At 34.9% G+C, this 15,513-nt stretch overlaps 3 protein-coding genes across 8 annotated transcripts; 1 reads left to right on the top strand and 2 right to left on the bottom strand.

Annotated features, from left to right (window-relative positions):
• The first annotated feature begins 860 nt into the window (after positions 1 to 860).
• LOC116173442 (dynein light chain Tctex-type-like) lies at positions 861 to 1,226 on the top strand. Its single transcript, XM_031490926.1, has one exon. It carries the CDS (start codon positions 861 to 863, stop codon positions 1,224 to 1,226), a length of 366 nt encoding a protein of 121 aa, XP_031346786.1.
• Positions 1,227 to 2,361: 1,135 nt separating this feature from the next.
• On the bottom strand, positions 2,362 to 3,889 carry LOC116174463 (F-actin-capping protein subunit alpha). Its single transcript, XM_031492391.1, has one exon. The coding sequence runs from the start codon at positions 3,788 to 3,790 to the stop codon at positions 2,897 to 2,899; it is 894 nt and encodes a 297-aa protein (XP_031348251.1). The 5' UTR covers positions 3,791 to 3,889; the 3' UTR covers positions 2,362 to 2,896.
• Positions 3,890 to 5,803: 1,914 nt separating this feature from the next.
• Positions 5,804 to 14,921, bottom strand: LOC116174455. Of its 6 annotated transcripts, none has more exons than XM_031492374.1 (11): positions 14,578 to 14,921; positions 14,184 to 14,507; positions 13,914 to 14,050; positions 12,396 to 12,539; positions 12,217 to 12,340; positions 12,115 to 12,138; positions 11,312 to 11,412; positions 7,553 to 7,735; positions 7,345 to 7,507; positions 7,222 to 7,295; positions 5,804 to 7,174 (listed from the first exon to the last, which is right to left on the bottom strand). In XM_031492374.1, the coding sequence occupies exons 1-11, from the start codon at positions 14,786 to 14,788 to the stop codon at positions 6,281 to 6,283; spliced, it is 2,379 nt and encodes a 792-aa protein (XP_031348234.1). In that variant the 5' UTR covers positions 14,789 to 14,921; the 3' UTR covers positions 5,804 to 6,280. The 6 variants fall into 6 exon arrangements, with proteins under 6 accessions (XP_031348234.1, XP_031348236.1, XP_031348235.1 ...); XM_031492376.1 differs by lacking the exon at positions 11,312 to 11,412 and adding an exon at positions 7,992 to 8,074; XM_031492375.1 differs by having other exon boundaries at positions 12,115 to 12,135.
• Positions 14,922 to 15,513: the final 592 nt, after the last annotated feature.

Genomic DNA, 15,513 nt, shown 5'->3' with positions numbered 1-15,513 from the left:
TGAATTTGTACCATGGGATTCCATGTTATTATTGAAATAAATTTATATATATATAATTATTATTATTATTAAAGAAGGCATGCCGAAATTTATCTTACGAAATATACATGACAGTAATCAACTATAAATTAAAATATTGTAATAATTAGAATTAACTTGATAATATTTAATAAAGACATTATTATTATTATTATTTTGATATGAACACGACCCATATAATAGGCAGGTGTTCGACATTTTCTTTATTTAAACTGAAATCGAGAGATTTTGTTATTAAAAAACGATCAGAAATATTGATATTTATTACGTCCGCTGTAAGCACTTTAAAATCAAGGGTCAGCGCGAAGCAAGAAAACGTGCCTGTGCGCTAAATTACTCCGCGTGACGTCAGTAGCCAGAAACATTTGCCGCCGTGCTGGCAAAGTATACGAATTAGGAATTCACGTAAATATTGGGACCGATTTATTTATTGTCTGCACAATGCTGCAAAGTTATCAAAAAACTGATTCGCGTAATTTACCCCATGTGAATGTGGAAATGGAGTGTTTGCCTAATAACGCAAATTTAAATGAACGTCAGAGCAGGGGTGTTAAAGTAGACATATATAAACACCCTGTATAATTTAATTCCATTAGGGGTTATCAATTCTATAGGTTGGCAGTTACTAATTATCATTTATAGTTTGACAATCGACAACTACTAACCTTTGATTATACTTAACATAATTATTATTTTTAAAAACCAGAAGTCTTTACGGCGTGTAGCTGTGAGTAAAAATTTACTTGTGGAACCATATCACATCTTCGGCTCAAGTACTTGACGTGGAGTTACTTAAGAACAATAAGTTGTGCATCATCATCATGGCCGAGAAGGAACAGAAAATAAACATCGAACAAGATCTCCAAGAAGAAGGTCAATTTGTGGTGGACGATGTTAGTAAAATTATTAAAGAGGCAATCGAAACTGTAATTGGAGGTAACGGCTATAATCAAGCTAAAGTAAACAATTGGACCACCGCCGTTGTAGAAGCGTGCACGTCGGAGTTAACGAAATTATTAAAACCGTATAAGTACATTGTTACATGTACAATTATGCAAAAGAATGGAGCAGGTTTGCATACTGCTAGTTCGTGTTATTGGGATAATAATACTGACGGCAGTTGCACAGTTCGTTGGGAAAATAAAACTATGTTTTGCATTGTATCTGTTTATGGTTTAGCTATATAAGTAGGAGCGTAATTAATAATATATACTACTTTAGGTATAGGAACAATTCCATAAGTATAAATTATTAACTTCTGTGGTATATTTAGATGTACAGCTTTATTGCACTGTTGCTGGTTAAACGTTCAATAAATCAAGTAAGCATCAAAATTGTACATTTTTTCAGAAATGGTTAATTCGTTTTGATCATCATAAACAAGGGTAGGTACTTAAATTTCTGTCACTGACAGTTGTTTAGTCAGGTACCCTTGGTCACCAGACACCCTTCTCCAGTCACTAAGTTAGTCCTTCAGAGTTTTAAGGTCCATCATGTCTCGACCCACTCTGACCAAACAAATCTATCTAGTCATGGCTATGACCACAGCTGTTACCTATTGCAGGGAATGGCGAAAATGTCGTTACCTGTAATACGCTGTGTAGTTCTATGAGGAATTAATTTTTGAATAATGTATTTACGGTTTAAATATATTTCCTCAAAGTTCAAGAACTAAGTCTTAAGGATTTATCAAAATTCCTGCTCCCCATTTCATCCTACAAAAAAAATAAAAACATCCTCGGATAGACAATTACAATATTCATCAGATGCTAGCTACCTACTACAAAAATCCTTCCTTTGACTATCATCTCACTTCAACCACGAAAGGGTGAAAAAATATTACTCTATAAAACATTGGCAATAAATCACGAACTTCGCCGTGTATTATTCCTATTAAAAAAGGGCTTAGGCGCACTTTTTTGATGTCATCTAATGCCAATTTTAATTATCCATCCGAGGGTGTTTTTATTTTTCCTGTAGGATGAAATGGGGAGCAGGAATTGGCGAAAATGTATTTTCCCATGTTATTTCCCTATGAATACATACGGACAAAGCATAATAGAATAAATTTTTTTAGTCATCTCAGCTCAAATCAAACCATGGTGAACGATCAAGGTTTATGCGCTCACGGCTCTTTTGTTCCAGATCTAAAAGTAACCGTGTTAACGCATTCACCTTCCTTTTATGCTAATAAAAAATTGTTTGCCGTTTAATTTGTTCTATTATTTAGATTTTAGAGAGTTGCTTTGCTACCTTTATTTGTATAGTCAGATCTCTGCACTAGAGCTACTGCACTCAAAATCAAAAGTATTTAATTTGCTTTTTATTTAAAAAATAACCCATACAACGGTCCAATTTAACAAGATATAAATTATTTCATTTTCTGGGCAGCAATTCATATAATTTTCTAATCCATTTAAAAATATCGAAACTATTAGCATAAGTAATAACAAATGCAGTGATAATGGTAAATAAAAATTACAAAATAATTAGGAATAATTCTTACTGTATATAACATAAGCCAAATAACTAGAAAAGCAACGGGAAATTGTGCCTTTGTATTGCACACTCCGTTCTCAGGGATAGACTGTTCAAACATCGAAATAGACTTAAACACAGTGAAATCATGGGCAAAAAGCGCTTTTGTAGAAAAACTAAAGGAAATAACATGTCATAGTCCAAGTAACTGATCGGCACAATTGAGAAACTACGTTCTTTCGTGAAATAATTATGCTAAATGGCTATCCCTGCACTGTCTAAAACTCAACAAAACCGGGCCATATGTACAAAACCTTTCAAGCGATAACAAGGCGCACAGTGTTTGATAGACAGCCAGTAAGTTTATACATTTCACTTATCATTGAGTTTTCAACTCCTTTCCAATACTATATGAAACAATTTTATTCCAATCGATTTTCGTACGCGTAACCGGTAACAATCGACGTAACGCTTTAAAAGTCGTGTCCGACATTGTTTGGTAGTTCTCCGATATTGCAGTTTGATATAAATTTTCGGATTCTTCGATTAACTGCACAATTTCTCTGGCAGTTTGAACTTCATTTGTTACTGGGATGGATTCTTTTACTTCCTTCGAACTGACAAGTTGTACGTTGCCCTCTTCGTAATAGTGCACCTGGACTTTTAATACTCCACGTACTTCCGCTGTTGAACTGCCATTTAAAGTGACGAACCATTGAGAGCGCCATCGGCCATTCCAAAAGTTTTTTGGTTGAAACTGATGATCTTCTATACATGCAGTGACGGTAATAACTCCACCTGGTTGACTGCGCCCGTACACGCTGCTAACGCCGTCCTTATAATGGTTTCTAGCATACTGCATAAATTCTGCATCTATTGCTGCTCTCCAGGGTTCGGCCGAAGCATCAGGTGTGTACGATTGGTAATCCGAAGCATCCTTTCTTAAGTGGTCGTACTTAAAGGATTGCTTACTTCTAGGATCATAAAATCTATTACTTCCTAGATCGTTGTATTCGGTAATAAGCACCAAAGTATCGGCATTTTCTATTTTTACAGGTGTTAATTGGTCCTTATTATATTGAGCGAATGCCCCACTTGCGCCCTCCTTAAGAAGGTCATCGTTGTTTAGTAATTTACGGACATCGTTAAAAACCTCATTAAACTCTCCCGGCGGTGAATGAAGAATAAAATCTGATACTATTCTTACTTTTTCTTGATCAGTTATTATTTCTTCCCCATCAGACGCCATTATTAGGTTGGGTTGGTTTGTCATTTTTTGATGATGTTACATCCCTGTGTGAGTCACAAACGTAAAAGTTACTAGATTTAAATTTTTAGCTCTGCCTCTTCCCACAATTTATACAGTATAATAAACAAATCCAATTTAACAAAGCAATTAACAAAAAATTGTATTTTGAAATGTCAACTACACAACAAATTTGTTAATATTTTTAAAACGAGTAACATGAATATTCACCTCGGAATAGTTCTTGGTCTAAGATTTTCACATTCGAACAGGGGCGTACCGAGGGATTTTGAAAACGAGAGTAAAACGATAACTTCATGTTGCATTCAGGATGAAATAACGGGTTGAAACCTTTGATTATGTATAATATATATAGTCGGTGTCGGAGTACACAAGCAAAAATAAATACTAGAAATGGATTTAAAACATTACGGCATTCCGCCCAACACAACTTATTTGATATATGATTTCAGTATCAAAAAATATATCAATTTCCCTGTATGTATGAATGTTTGTACCTTTCGTTCTTACCATCCTTGTACATACAAAGAATTGGAGACGATTTTTAGTTCTTTTTCTGTTCCATAATGTTGGTAATCCAACTTACATAACCAATTAACCAAAATAAAATAATAAATTAAAATGCCTCTTCCCTTCACTGGAGAAAGCTATTTCGATTATCCAGATGGTACAGAAATAGGTAAAAAATTATGGATTACCATTAAAAATGCAGGACTAGTTTCTGCCTGTGTTGCCACAATAGACGTTCTGCTCTATTCCCATCCGAAAGGGTATGCAGCAACTTTAGGCAGAATCGCTTCCGTTTGCGCGCCTATAATAGGCATCAGTACAACCTTCGTGGTATTTACGAACAGTGCAGCAAATTTCCGTAAAAAAGATGATCATATAAATTGGATGATTGGAGGATGTGCAGCCGGTATTGTATGCGGAGCATGGAAAAGAAGCGGGATGGTAGGGTTCTGCACATCACTTTTGTTTGCAACAGCAGGGTATGTGAAAAAGGATGCACTTATGAACAACTTTGCACTTTTTGAGAGAGAAAGTAAAATACAGAATGGTGGAATCTGGTCGCCTCATAGAGATTGGACGTTAACTGCTCATCGACCAGGTAACTGGACAACTGGTAAATAATGCAAGATTGTAAGATAGTTTGTATAGCTGTACGATCGCCAAATATAAAATTCACATGTTTGTTGTACTTCTCTGGAAGGTTAATAAAAATATTCTAGTTGATCGTGTAATAAATTTTGTTTGTTACATATAGGTACTACTGGTTACTCGTGCATTGCAAGGGAAGTGAACCCATTTCAAGGTGGAATAAAGCTTTATAAGGTATTGGTTTCGGGTTTTGAATACTTTTAAAACACAGAACTTTATGCAACCAAAAAAACTTCTTGAAGCAAATAAAGATCTGGCTGTCATATTAATTATTATTAATTATATTGTTGCTTTAGCTTCACAGAAAATAAATCTCTTAAGCTCCTTTAACCGTTATCGGCACTTTGGAAATATCAACTTTATCTTTAGTTGAATATATCGCACACGAACCGAAGTTAGAATAGGGAAGTTAAAGCGATAATATGCAAATTAATGAATATGACAGGCAGATCCTCATTTGTTGTAGGTAGTAACTTTGGTTGCATAAAATTAGACGTCTTCCAGGAGCCTTTTTATCATGTAAAAGTAAGTAGACATGAAATTCCTATATATCAGTATAACCATTGATTAAACACTTTATTTAAACAATGGTTACGCTTATATTGTTCTGTTACAAATGTACAAATCATCAACGCATATGGATTGTACAGGGCGAGTCACCGATTAGGCAGAGTAACTTAATACCTTCAAGGTAAGATTTTTTCGAAAGAGCGCTTTTGTATTATATGGATATGAATATTTTCCACATTAAACAATGGCATAACCAACTGAACAAGCTGCAAAGCATGACAAGATTGCACTGCTATTTTCATTTTACCTGTCCTATTTGTTAAACTTGCTTAAGGGGATAAAGAATTTACAATGATTTACAGTATTTATTAGAAGTACACCTAAAAGGAAATAAAATCAACGCAACAAGTGACATGATCTTATAGGCATATTTACTCATTTTGTGCTGTTTATTAAAACACTGAATTTATCAAGGCTTTTAAGTAGGTAGTTGCATATTATATTTACTGAAAACACAAAACAACTCCGAAACATGCAACAACTATTGGCAAGTACAATAAAAAGTATCAGTTATTTAATAAATTCTTATCATTAGGAGGTGCAACAATAAAATTAGTAGGAGTGTGGTCTATCCATGCTTTTATCAATAAATTTCCAAATATTATGTTTTCTAGATAGGAACATTTGAACAAAAAGCGCACTGTTAAATTTATGCTTCTACTTAGGTCCTTAATTGTTGTTTAAAATGAATGTTGCATTATAGTACAAATACCCTGATAAAGGAACAGTAGTTATGGATAAATATCATCACTATAAATGTTTAATCATTCAGTTGGCACAATCTTTTTCTTGTTCTCCTTTAGTATCATTTCGAACTTCATCATGTTGACCTAAGGAGTTTGATACGTCAGAGGCAAGATTATTATTTCTGGACATATTTACGTCCGAATTGTCATCACCTTGATCATTAAAAGGATCAACGGAATGTTCTAAGTTATCATTGTTGTCAATATCGTTAACAATTTCCAGTCTTCGAGCTCCATCTGTAATAATTTCGTCAATAATATCTCCAATATTCTGAACTGATTCATGTGATATGAACACTCTGTCTTCATCATCGTTCATGTCTATCTCATCCTCAAATATAATAATCTCCTCTATTTCATCATCAAAAGAGTTGGCATCGGTGCCATCCTCAACTTCCTCAATGTCACTATTTTCTTCTTCAGATCCTTCATCATTCAAATCCATTTTCTGAACATCATCCTCATCTACTTTATTCTCTACATCACTTTGATCTTTTTCCACTTTCGAAACATACTGTATATCATCATCTACCACTTTTCTAACTTCATCTTCGAGTTGGCTCATATCGATTTGTTCGTTGATATCTATCGTACCGTCTTCATCTTGCTTCGTATCATTGCCTACACTTTCAATTAAACTATCGTAAATGTCTTCAGTAGTTTTGCTAAGTTGATCTTTGAGTGCTGTTACAATTGGGCTTTCATCATCTTGTATTGTATTTACTATGTCTACACTCTCCACATTTTTAATTAGGCCATCATTTAGCACGCTTTCGACTGCATTGTTTATATCACTGCTAATTATATCATTAAGTTGTGTTAATAAAGGAGCTTCTGTGATTTCATCTCCCTTCTTTGCACCATCATCCTGATTGGTACTTTTTTCAATTTCGTCAACAATATCACTTGCTTCTTCCTAAAAATTGTACCATCAATTTTGAAATACTGTTAACATTTAATTACATCTGATATGTCTCCTGCAGCAGCAGTGGTATACTTTGATTCATCAACAACATCCTCTACTACATGCGCTTCCTCTGTAATTGGGAAAGTGCCAGTTACTTTCGTGACAAAACTATTACGTACCATTCTCTGGAGCATCTAGACTAATCACGGACAGTGTCATTTTGCTGGCCAAAATTACAGGCGGATCTGCAGACGAACTTAACGAATTTGTTTCTTCTTCAACTGTGGAATCGGCTACCAACAGTTGCGATTGTGCTGGTAAAATGCCCCCTAGGAAAATTTCCTAAAAAAATGTCATGAGCGCGATTTAAAAATCTTGTAGCTCTACTTGTGGCGGTTCTGTTGGTTCTGGAGGCGCTTGCGACTTTGGAATCACGGGAGATTCACATCTGTCCCACTTTTGCCCTCCCTCACAACTCGCCGTCATTTCCATGCCCAATATTTTTACGGAGGGCTGTTCGTGATCAGGCGGTTGCTTGGCGCAGCCATTCGCCAACTCTCCATCTTCCTTCTACAAAATCATTCGCGCAATTAATCCTCGCATTTTAGTAATCATTAAAAAACAGCAACTACAAAAACGAACACTTAAGTACATAATGTACATTATTAATAAACAAAAAAACGTGTGCGTAATGCGCATAAGTAAATGAAGGCAAATTTGATAAGCGACTAAGCAAAAGCAACGCAAATTGTGCCGGAAGCTGGGGGATTTGAGGTCGTTACTATTAAGATTTTGCTATTTGCAAAATTGTCAACACTATCGATACCTGACTAGCAACTTCGTGAGCTTTTCTTCTGGCTTCCAACTCTTGGTCTACCTCATCCAACAAGGCCGTCATTGCATTTACGACTAAGAATAAAGAATACAAGTGGAGATATTGACATTATATCATCAGAATGTTTTAAACAAATATATTAATAAAATTATGACCTCTAAAGTTTCTTAGCGATGATATACTCTTTTATAGTATACTGAATTCCAAATTAAAATAAAATAGATGACATACTTCAATCTACAATTTCGTTAGTGTATAACTTTTCTGAATTTATTAATGTCCTTAATTTCAATAATAGTATATTATACATCAAGGTAAGCACCAAAATTACAAGCAAAATGTGAAGACAATAATAGCCTCTTCTGTGAAATATATTGTGTTTTTTAACGCAATGGCACAAAAATAAACCATTTGGAGTTGTTTATCTAAGCGTTGTATTAATTTTATATATGGATCACTATCTACACAACACTCTGTAATGTAATGGAACCGTGATAAGGGTTTCTTTTACCATAGTTTAAATAGAAATTTGAACTTTGTGGAAAGCGTTAATATACTACAAAATGAAAAGACCTCCATAGTCCATATATCAATGGGTAACTCACATCTTTGTAACATCTTTATACGCAAAACCAACTCAAGAAAGGAATCAAATATCACTTTCACACCATCCCCTCTATATGTTACGTTCAAAGTAATTAATGCGGCGATTATTTATAATAACCGGTTGATTATGTAATTATTATTATGTGAATGTAGGAAACTACGGTCCATAGGTAGGATATTTTTTTCTGCATGTTCAATGACTACTTTGATTTTAGTATGATTTTGGTGGTATGAGTTTTTGTTTTTGTAAAAAATGTTTTTTTCTACAACTGTCAAAAAAACCTGTCATTTTCTGACGAATTTCGAAGCGCGAAGTACTAGATTTTTAAACGGTTAATTAATAAGTAAGGTTGCCCTTGACAACGTGCGCGAAATCGTCAACAGTGAAAATAGTATATTAAGATACAAGTGTATAATCAAGTCTTTAAAGCACGCGCAAGGAGTTTAAGGGCACGACGCAAAGCGGAGTGCCTTTAACGTTGCAAGTGCTTTAAAGACCAATTATACACGTGTATCTTATAGTATTTTTTATTATACCTGCGGTATAATTTAAAAATAGGAAATTCAATGAAATCATATTGACGTTATACTCGAATACATGTCTAATTAAGTGGGCTGGGTGTTCGTAATTTCACGATTGCCATGGAAATGTTACTTGACGTTTGCTTATAAAAATCATCGTCTTTGTACGATTTCCGTTGAAAAAGATAATACACCGTCCATTAAATCGCTGGTTGTAAAATCTAAACAAAGTTGGTAGGTGTAAAATCTCAATCCAGTAAACCTTATTATCAAGCATGTGAAAAGTTGTTTCATGGATGAATAGGAAGTTACTTACGAATAAAGTCTTAAATGCATCGATAATGCTGGCATATATGAAGGAAATGTCAAAGGTATTTAAATCTTCTAACTTTTGGTGCATTCATTCAAAACTTCACTTATTGCTGGGACTAAAAAGTGGAACAGATTTGGAAGCATAGGTACCCTAAATTACGCGCGTTTGTAAAAGCTTCAACCAAAGGATAGGTACAAGCCAAAGAAATGTTCTGCATTTACAGAAAGCGACTTAGGAAGATTTTTTATTTCACCCAGATGGCAGTTTCAAAAGTCACACTTGAAGTATCGTTACTTAGCAACTTTAAAGCACGTGTGTTTTAAAGGCCTTTTTTCGCACGCATTTGAGTGTTTAAAACGGAGATTGTGATTCAGGTATAATAAAAAAGTATTTCGCGCACGTGACAAAGTTGAACTTAAACAGCAAATTTAATTAACAATCGGTTCAGTTGTAGAAAAAATATGGTATATAACGCTAGCGCGAAGTTACTTCGCGCATTTGACTGATATTTTAACTCGGCTTCGCCTCGTCAAAATACCTTCAGTCTCAATGCGCAAAATTGAACTTCACGCTCTTGTTATATAAATAACTATTTTCTACAACTGTCAAAAATCCCTGTCATTTTCTGACGGATTTCGAAACGCGAAGTACTAGATTTTTAATCGGTTAATTAATAAGCAAGGTTGCTCTTGACAACGTGCGCGAAATCGTCAACAGTGAAAAAAAGTATTTCGCGCACGGGACAAAGTTGAACTTAAACAGCAATTTAATTAATAATCGGTTCAGTTGTAGAAAAAATATTGTCTATAACGCTAGCGCGAAGTTATTTCGCGCATTTGACTGATATTTTAACTCGGCTTCGCCTCGTCAAAATACCTTCAGTCTCAATGCGCGAAATTGAACTTCGCGCTCTTGTTATATAAATAACTATTTTATAATATGTACCGCAAATTGAAAAAACCGACCACAGTTACAGTTACCCGTTCCATAAATCGATTTTCAATTATGTAACGGATAGACGGATTGGGTGTTAAGGCGTTTGTGTTAAACTCCTCAAATCTGTTAGTGAAACTTTTATTATTTATTTATTTATTATATTTATATTATTATTATTATTATATATGATGCTAAAGACAGCTTACTGCAATGTTGCTATGAAGTGTGGGACATTTTCACATTTTTTAAAATAACTGCCAACTGTTTAAAGACCATGAAAGATGGCCACATTAATTTACGACTCACATGCCAACAAAATCAATACCTTGGTTCGAGATCGACATCTGACCACCACAGAGAGTCTCAAATTTGTTGTCTTTGAAACACAAGTGAAGGTAAGACAAATTCATAAGTAGGATCAGCGCATTCTATAAATGCTTTCCAAATTTAACCTATGGTAGTTATAATTGTTCCAGTTTTTAATAACAAGAAATTTTCTGGCGTCTTCAAATTGACCACACAACATATTATCCCAAGTGTAGTAAAACAACAAACAATTAATTCTCTATTCCAACTTGGAATTCAGTCACATATGCTCTGTGACTTAATGCTTGAACCCAATTTGAAAAGCTAGCAAAAATCCTCAATTTGAAGCAGTTAACTTACATCAGACAATTATGGCATAAATTTACGGGGACCATTTGTATATCTATACAGTGTACCAAAAGTATTGCATTAAACGATAAAGCAAACAAAGACGATAATTTACAGCTGCAATACTGTCCGTACACTCTGTAGGTGTTATTATGTAAGTTAATATGACTACGAATTTTAAACTAACAGAAAGGAAAGCGTATAGTGCAGCCAAGACAGACAAATAAAGCAAAAGCTATGCTGAGCTGCTAGTGCGGGCAGGAGGGTGCGAATGGCACACCTGTGACCTAAGTGGTACTTGCGCCATCTGGACTACGATGCGCTCCATCGCTAATTCAGTTTCACGAAGGCGTCGCCGTAAGTGATCCAATTCTTCATCTCCTACAGACATACAGACTCAAATGTTTTTGATTTTAAATTCTTTAACGCTGAGTATGTTGTTGTATGTCCCTCCTGCACCACTCTAGGCAGTGACTAGTGTTATTTGTTGTGTGTTATATAAGAGAATTACATAACAGATAGGATTAGTTATGTTGCAATATCGAAATAATGCTGATATCTCAAGAAGGGAAAGTATTTGGTTGCTATCAACCTTTCCATTTCCTTTTTCAGCATGAAACTCAAAGTTCAGGCATGGATTAGGTGGGGTGGATTGGAAGATCAACCCTCTATTGAAACCCCATCCTCTTTAACACTTACTGTTTTTGTACCATGATAAAAGATATCAACATTTTTCATTATGCTATTGTTATTATCATTTCGCACGTTAATTATTTCCTAAATTTTGATAGTGACAATAAGGATCCTTAAAAATATCTGTCTATAGTAAGACCAAGTAATAAAAACAACGAGAGATCTAAGTTCCAACTTACAATTAACTACTTAACGCCAAGTGCTGCAAGAATAAACGGTTTAGCTCTGGGTGGTTTTATACTTCTAGTTTCTTCAATACTTAATTAAAACCAATATGTTAGTGCATAATATGTAAGGCATCGATTAAGAAGGGTATATGTTATTACAGAAGAAATCAAACTATTGTGGGGAGGGTTAATATAACATTCTCATTAATTAATGTTAACTTACTTGCATCTCTTTCTCTCCAGCCTACTTTGAAGCAGCAGAAACAACAAATGATATAGCAACAACTGCATTATTGTAAATAATATGGCAAAAATGTGTACTTACTTAAAGGTCCTTGCGGAGGTTTGCTTTTTTGTAATTCGAACACCTCCTTTTTGAATGTCAGCGATGGCTCTACAGGGGGATATAGAGGCGCACCAGGACCTTCGGGTTTCTTTTTAAACAGTAACTAGAATATATGTAGAATGTTAAGTGACGATTTATATAAGTACATTTAGACAAACCTTCATTAAAGTGTAGGAGAAAAATATGACTATACCGACTGTATAGATAGGCATTATGACTCCCATTGAATTGGATCCCTTTGGAGAATGGACCATGTGACCAGCTCCGCCCATTGGAGGACGAATTCCAGGAACTGGACCAGGCTGAAGCGTAATAAAAACATGTCTACCAAATTATTAATTTCAGTCAATATTAGTTTTATTCTTTGTAGGAGATGGCGGAAGTGCTCGAGGAGAAATTATAAAGATTCTAAATTTCAATTTTGAGTTAGCAGGTGTTTTGAGGGTGACCGCATACACCAGACAGCATTATTTATTTGGCGCCCAACGTGGAACCACAGCATTATTATTTGGCGCCCAACGTGGGGCCACGGGAATATCTAAAAAAATTAATTTTTGAAAAAATTAACAGAACAGAAAGTGCTTTGAGAGATTTTTTATTATGCTATTTAAAGTGAATGTTTAATTCGGATTAGCAAGTGCAATTTTCGAAGGAGTTAGTCGGAGAGTTGTTTTTATCGCTTATGTGAAGCATTTCTCATTACCAGATAAAGGAAATTTTTTCATCATCAAAGTGCCAATATTACATCTGAAATTACAATGAACCCAGTGTCTTCTAATTCGAGATGCATGTGCAATAATTAAAGTAAAGAAGTGGAATTTCAAAGCAATATGGTGTTTTGTGTGCTTGTGCATCAGTGCAATCGATCAGATATTTTGGATTATTAAAACGGTAAGTTAATTAAGATTTCTTTAATTAATTGTTTCAATCGATTGCTTATTGCATGGTATTTGTTTCATATGTAGATGTCTATGTTGTATTTAATCAAGCCTAAATTACGACCTACATCAGAGTTCTCCTGCTACTTTTCTGTTGGTACCCAGGGTTATGTTAGATGTTTACATAAAAATTTGTTGGAATTGTGGAGTTGATGAGTTTCATCAAATTTAATTATTGAGATTTTTCGTAGTAGCAGATGCTGGATGTGTCAATAAGGTTTTTACTTGAACCCGAGCTTGAACCATTGTACACAGCAAGTAAGTAGCCATCCTGAAGAACTACTAAAAATTGAAGCTAAAGTGTCCTACAATTACGATTCTTGACAACCTTCCGTGTAAATAAAATACAATTTTATTTTATCGAAGATAAATATACATTCACATGCAGTTAATATTGGCCACTTTCCAGAATTTGTATATCCTATCATCTTTAAACTTGAAAATCGTATATGCAAAAATAATTATTTGGCCAAATACCTTCACTTAATCCTAATCAGATGACCTAGTGTAAATATTTTTCATACTGAATCTACAAATAATTCACTATGATTTATAAATATTACAAGGAGATATTAAAAGAAATTACTGACTTTGCCAAAAATGTGCTAAACACAATAAACCTGCAGCCATAAGAGACAAAGTTCACCCACCGAAAGTTTAAAATCTTGGTTTTATTTACATTTCATACCACAACATAAACCTGGCTTTACAAGCGTTTACCCTTCTGGTGATACTTACCCTTCCATCAACAAACTTGGGTTGTCCAGGTTTCACTACTGGTGGTTGATAAGGTTGCACAATGGCACTGCCACGTTCACGGAGAGCAGGATGTAACATTTCGGGTCTTAAATGTGACGGGCGTTCTTGTTTCACATCTGCCAGAAAAATTGAACATTATTATCAAAATTTCAGTACAATTAATTTAGAGCAAAATAAACAATGTTAATTGCTCAAACAGACACACCCTAAAATGGTTATCGCAAACCAAATAATAAACAAGTTTCTTACAGACTGGAGATAAATTAATAGCGATTCTGTGCGGTATTCCTAATTTTGAAGGAGAGAGTCCAAATTGATATTTTAAACAAAAGGAACTGTTAAATGATCGTATTTCGTCGACGATTTGTTTAAACGAGCGGCCGAGTCGTACTTGTTCCTGTAGCACAGCCGAAATATCTATTCCGCACTTATTGTAGATTTCAGTGCGACACTGTTTTATTACATCTTGAGCTTTGACAGGCTTCTCTTCTAAATGTTCAATGATAGTGTTACACAGCTCCGTCATAATCTTAATAGTGTTTACGTCAATATCGGAAATAACATCACAGCAGCCTATACAGTGAAATAAAGGTGTTAAACGAAATCCAAAGGGCTATAATAACAATGTTGTACTGTAACTTACCTTTATCCAAGTGATTTGGTTTCATGCGTTGATTTGTAGGCCCCACCAACATTGGGTAGAACACTTTGGGCCAAAGAACTGCGAAACACCCGACAACAATCACTAGCACGAATAGTGTCTTTCGGGGGCCCAAATCTTGTTCCGGCATTTTCGTTGGATTCGTTTGATAACGTATCTGCTGATGTTTTGCGTTATCACTTCGGTCGCTCATCGATACCCGATAGAACGTCGTTTATTGCATGAAGACTAAAATTGTGCAAGGCAAGGAGCATACCTCCAAAAGTCAAAAATATACTTTTGATGACGGATCACGACCAAAATATTCGTAAACATCATCCTAAAGGAGATTTCAAGGTCGTTCGACAGAAATCCGCCAGTGGCGTATCAACCATCAAAATCAGAGTGTCGGGGATGTTGGTTGGTTTTTGGGTTCAATTAAATTTTACTTTGCAAAATAAATGATATAGTACAGGCGTTTCGATTATAAGGTTTTTATTAAATTTCTGTCGATGAAAAAGTAAGTGCGTTAAAATAGAAATTCTTCTGATTAACACACCATATATATCAAAACAATAGTTACCATTCTCTAGATAAATTAATTTTTTTTTATTTGATGTGGAAACCTACCTATGTCCTCAAAATCCCTAGTTGAAGAAATCACACCGCCTTTTTTTCGACAATATTCACACTGGACTTGGCGCCACGATAATGATGGCCCTCATACATATTATGTTCTGTATCACTAAACAATTAACTTAGCTGGAGGGTAAAGTATCAACGTTTGTCACACTCACACATCTGCTATGTCGAATTCGAAATAAGTACACACCAAAATAAAGGACGACAGAACTTACGGGCCTTACTGTATGGCACATAACACACACTTTCACGGCAGCTACAATGTAAGTATAACCACAGACTAATTCCATCAACGGT

The sequence above is a fragment of the Photinus pyralis genome, unplaced genomic scaffold, assembly GCF_008802855.1.
Source record: "Photinus pyralis isolate 1611_PpyrPB1 unplaced genomic scaffold, Ppyr1.3 Ppyr1.4_LG6, whole genome shotgun sequence".
Taxonomy (NCBI): domain Eukaryota; kingdom Metazoa; phylum Arthropoda; class Insecta; order Coleoptera; family Lampyridae; genus Photinus; species Photinus pyralis.
This window is presented reverse-complemented; position numbering and strand designations above follow the sequence as displayed.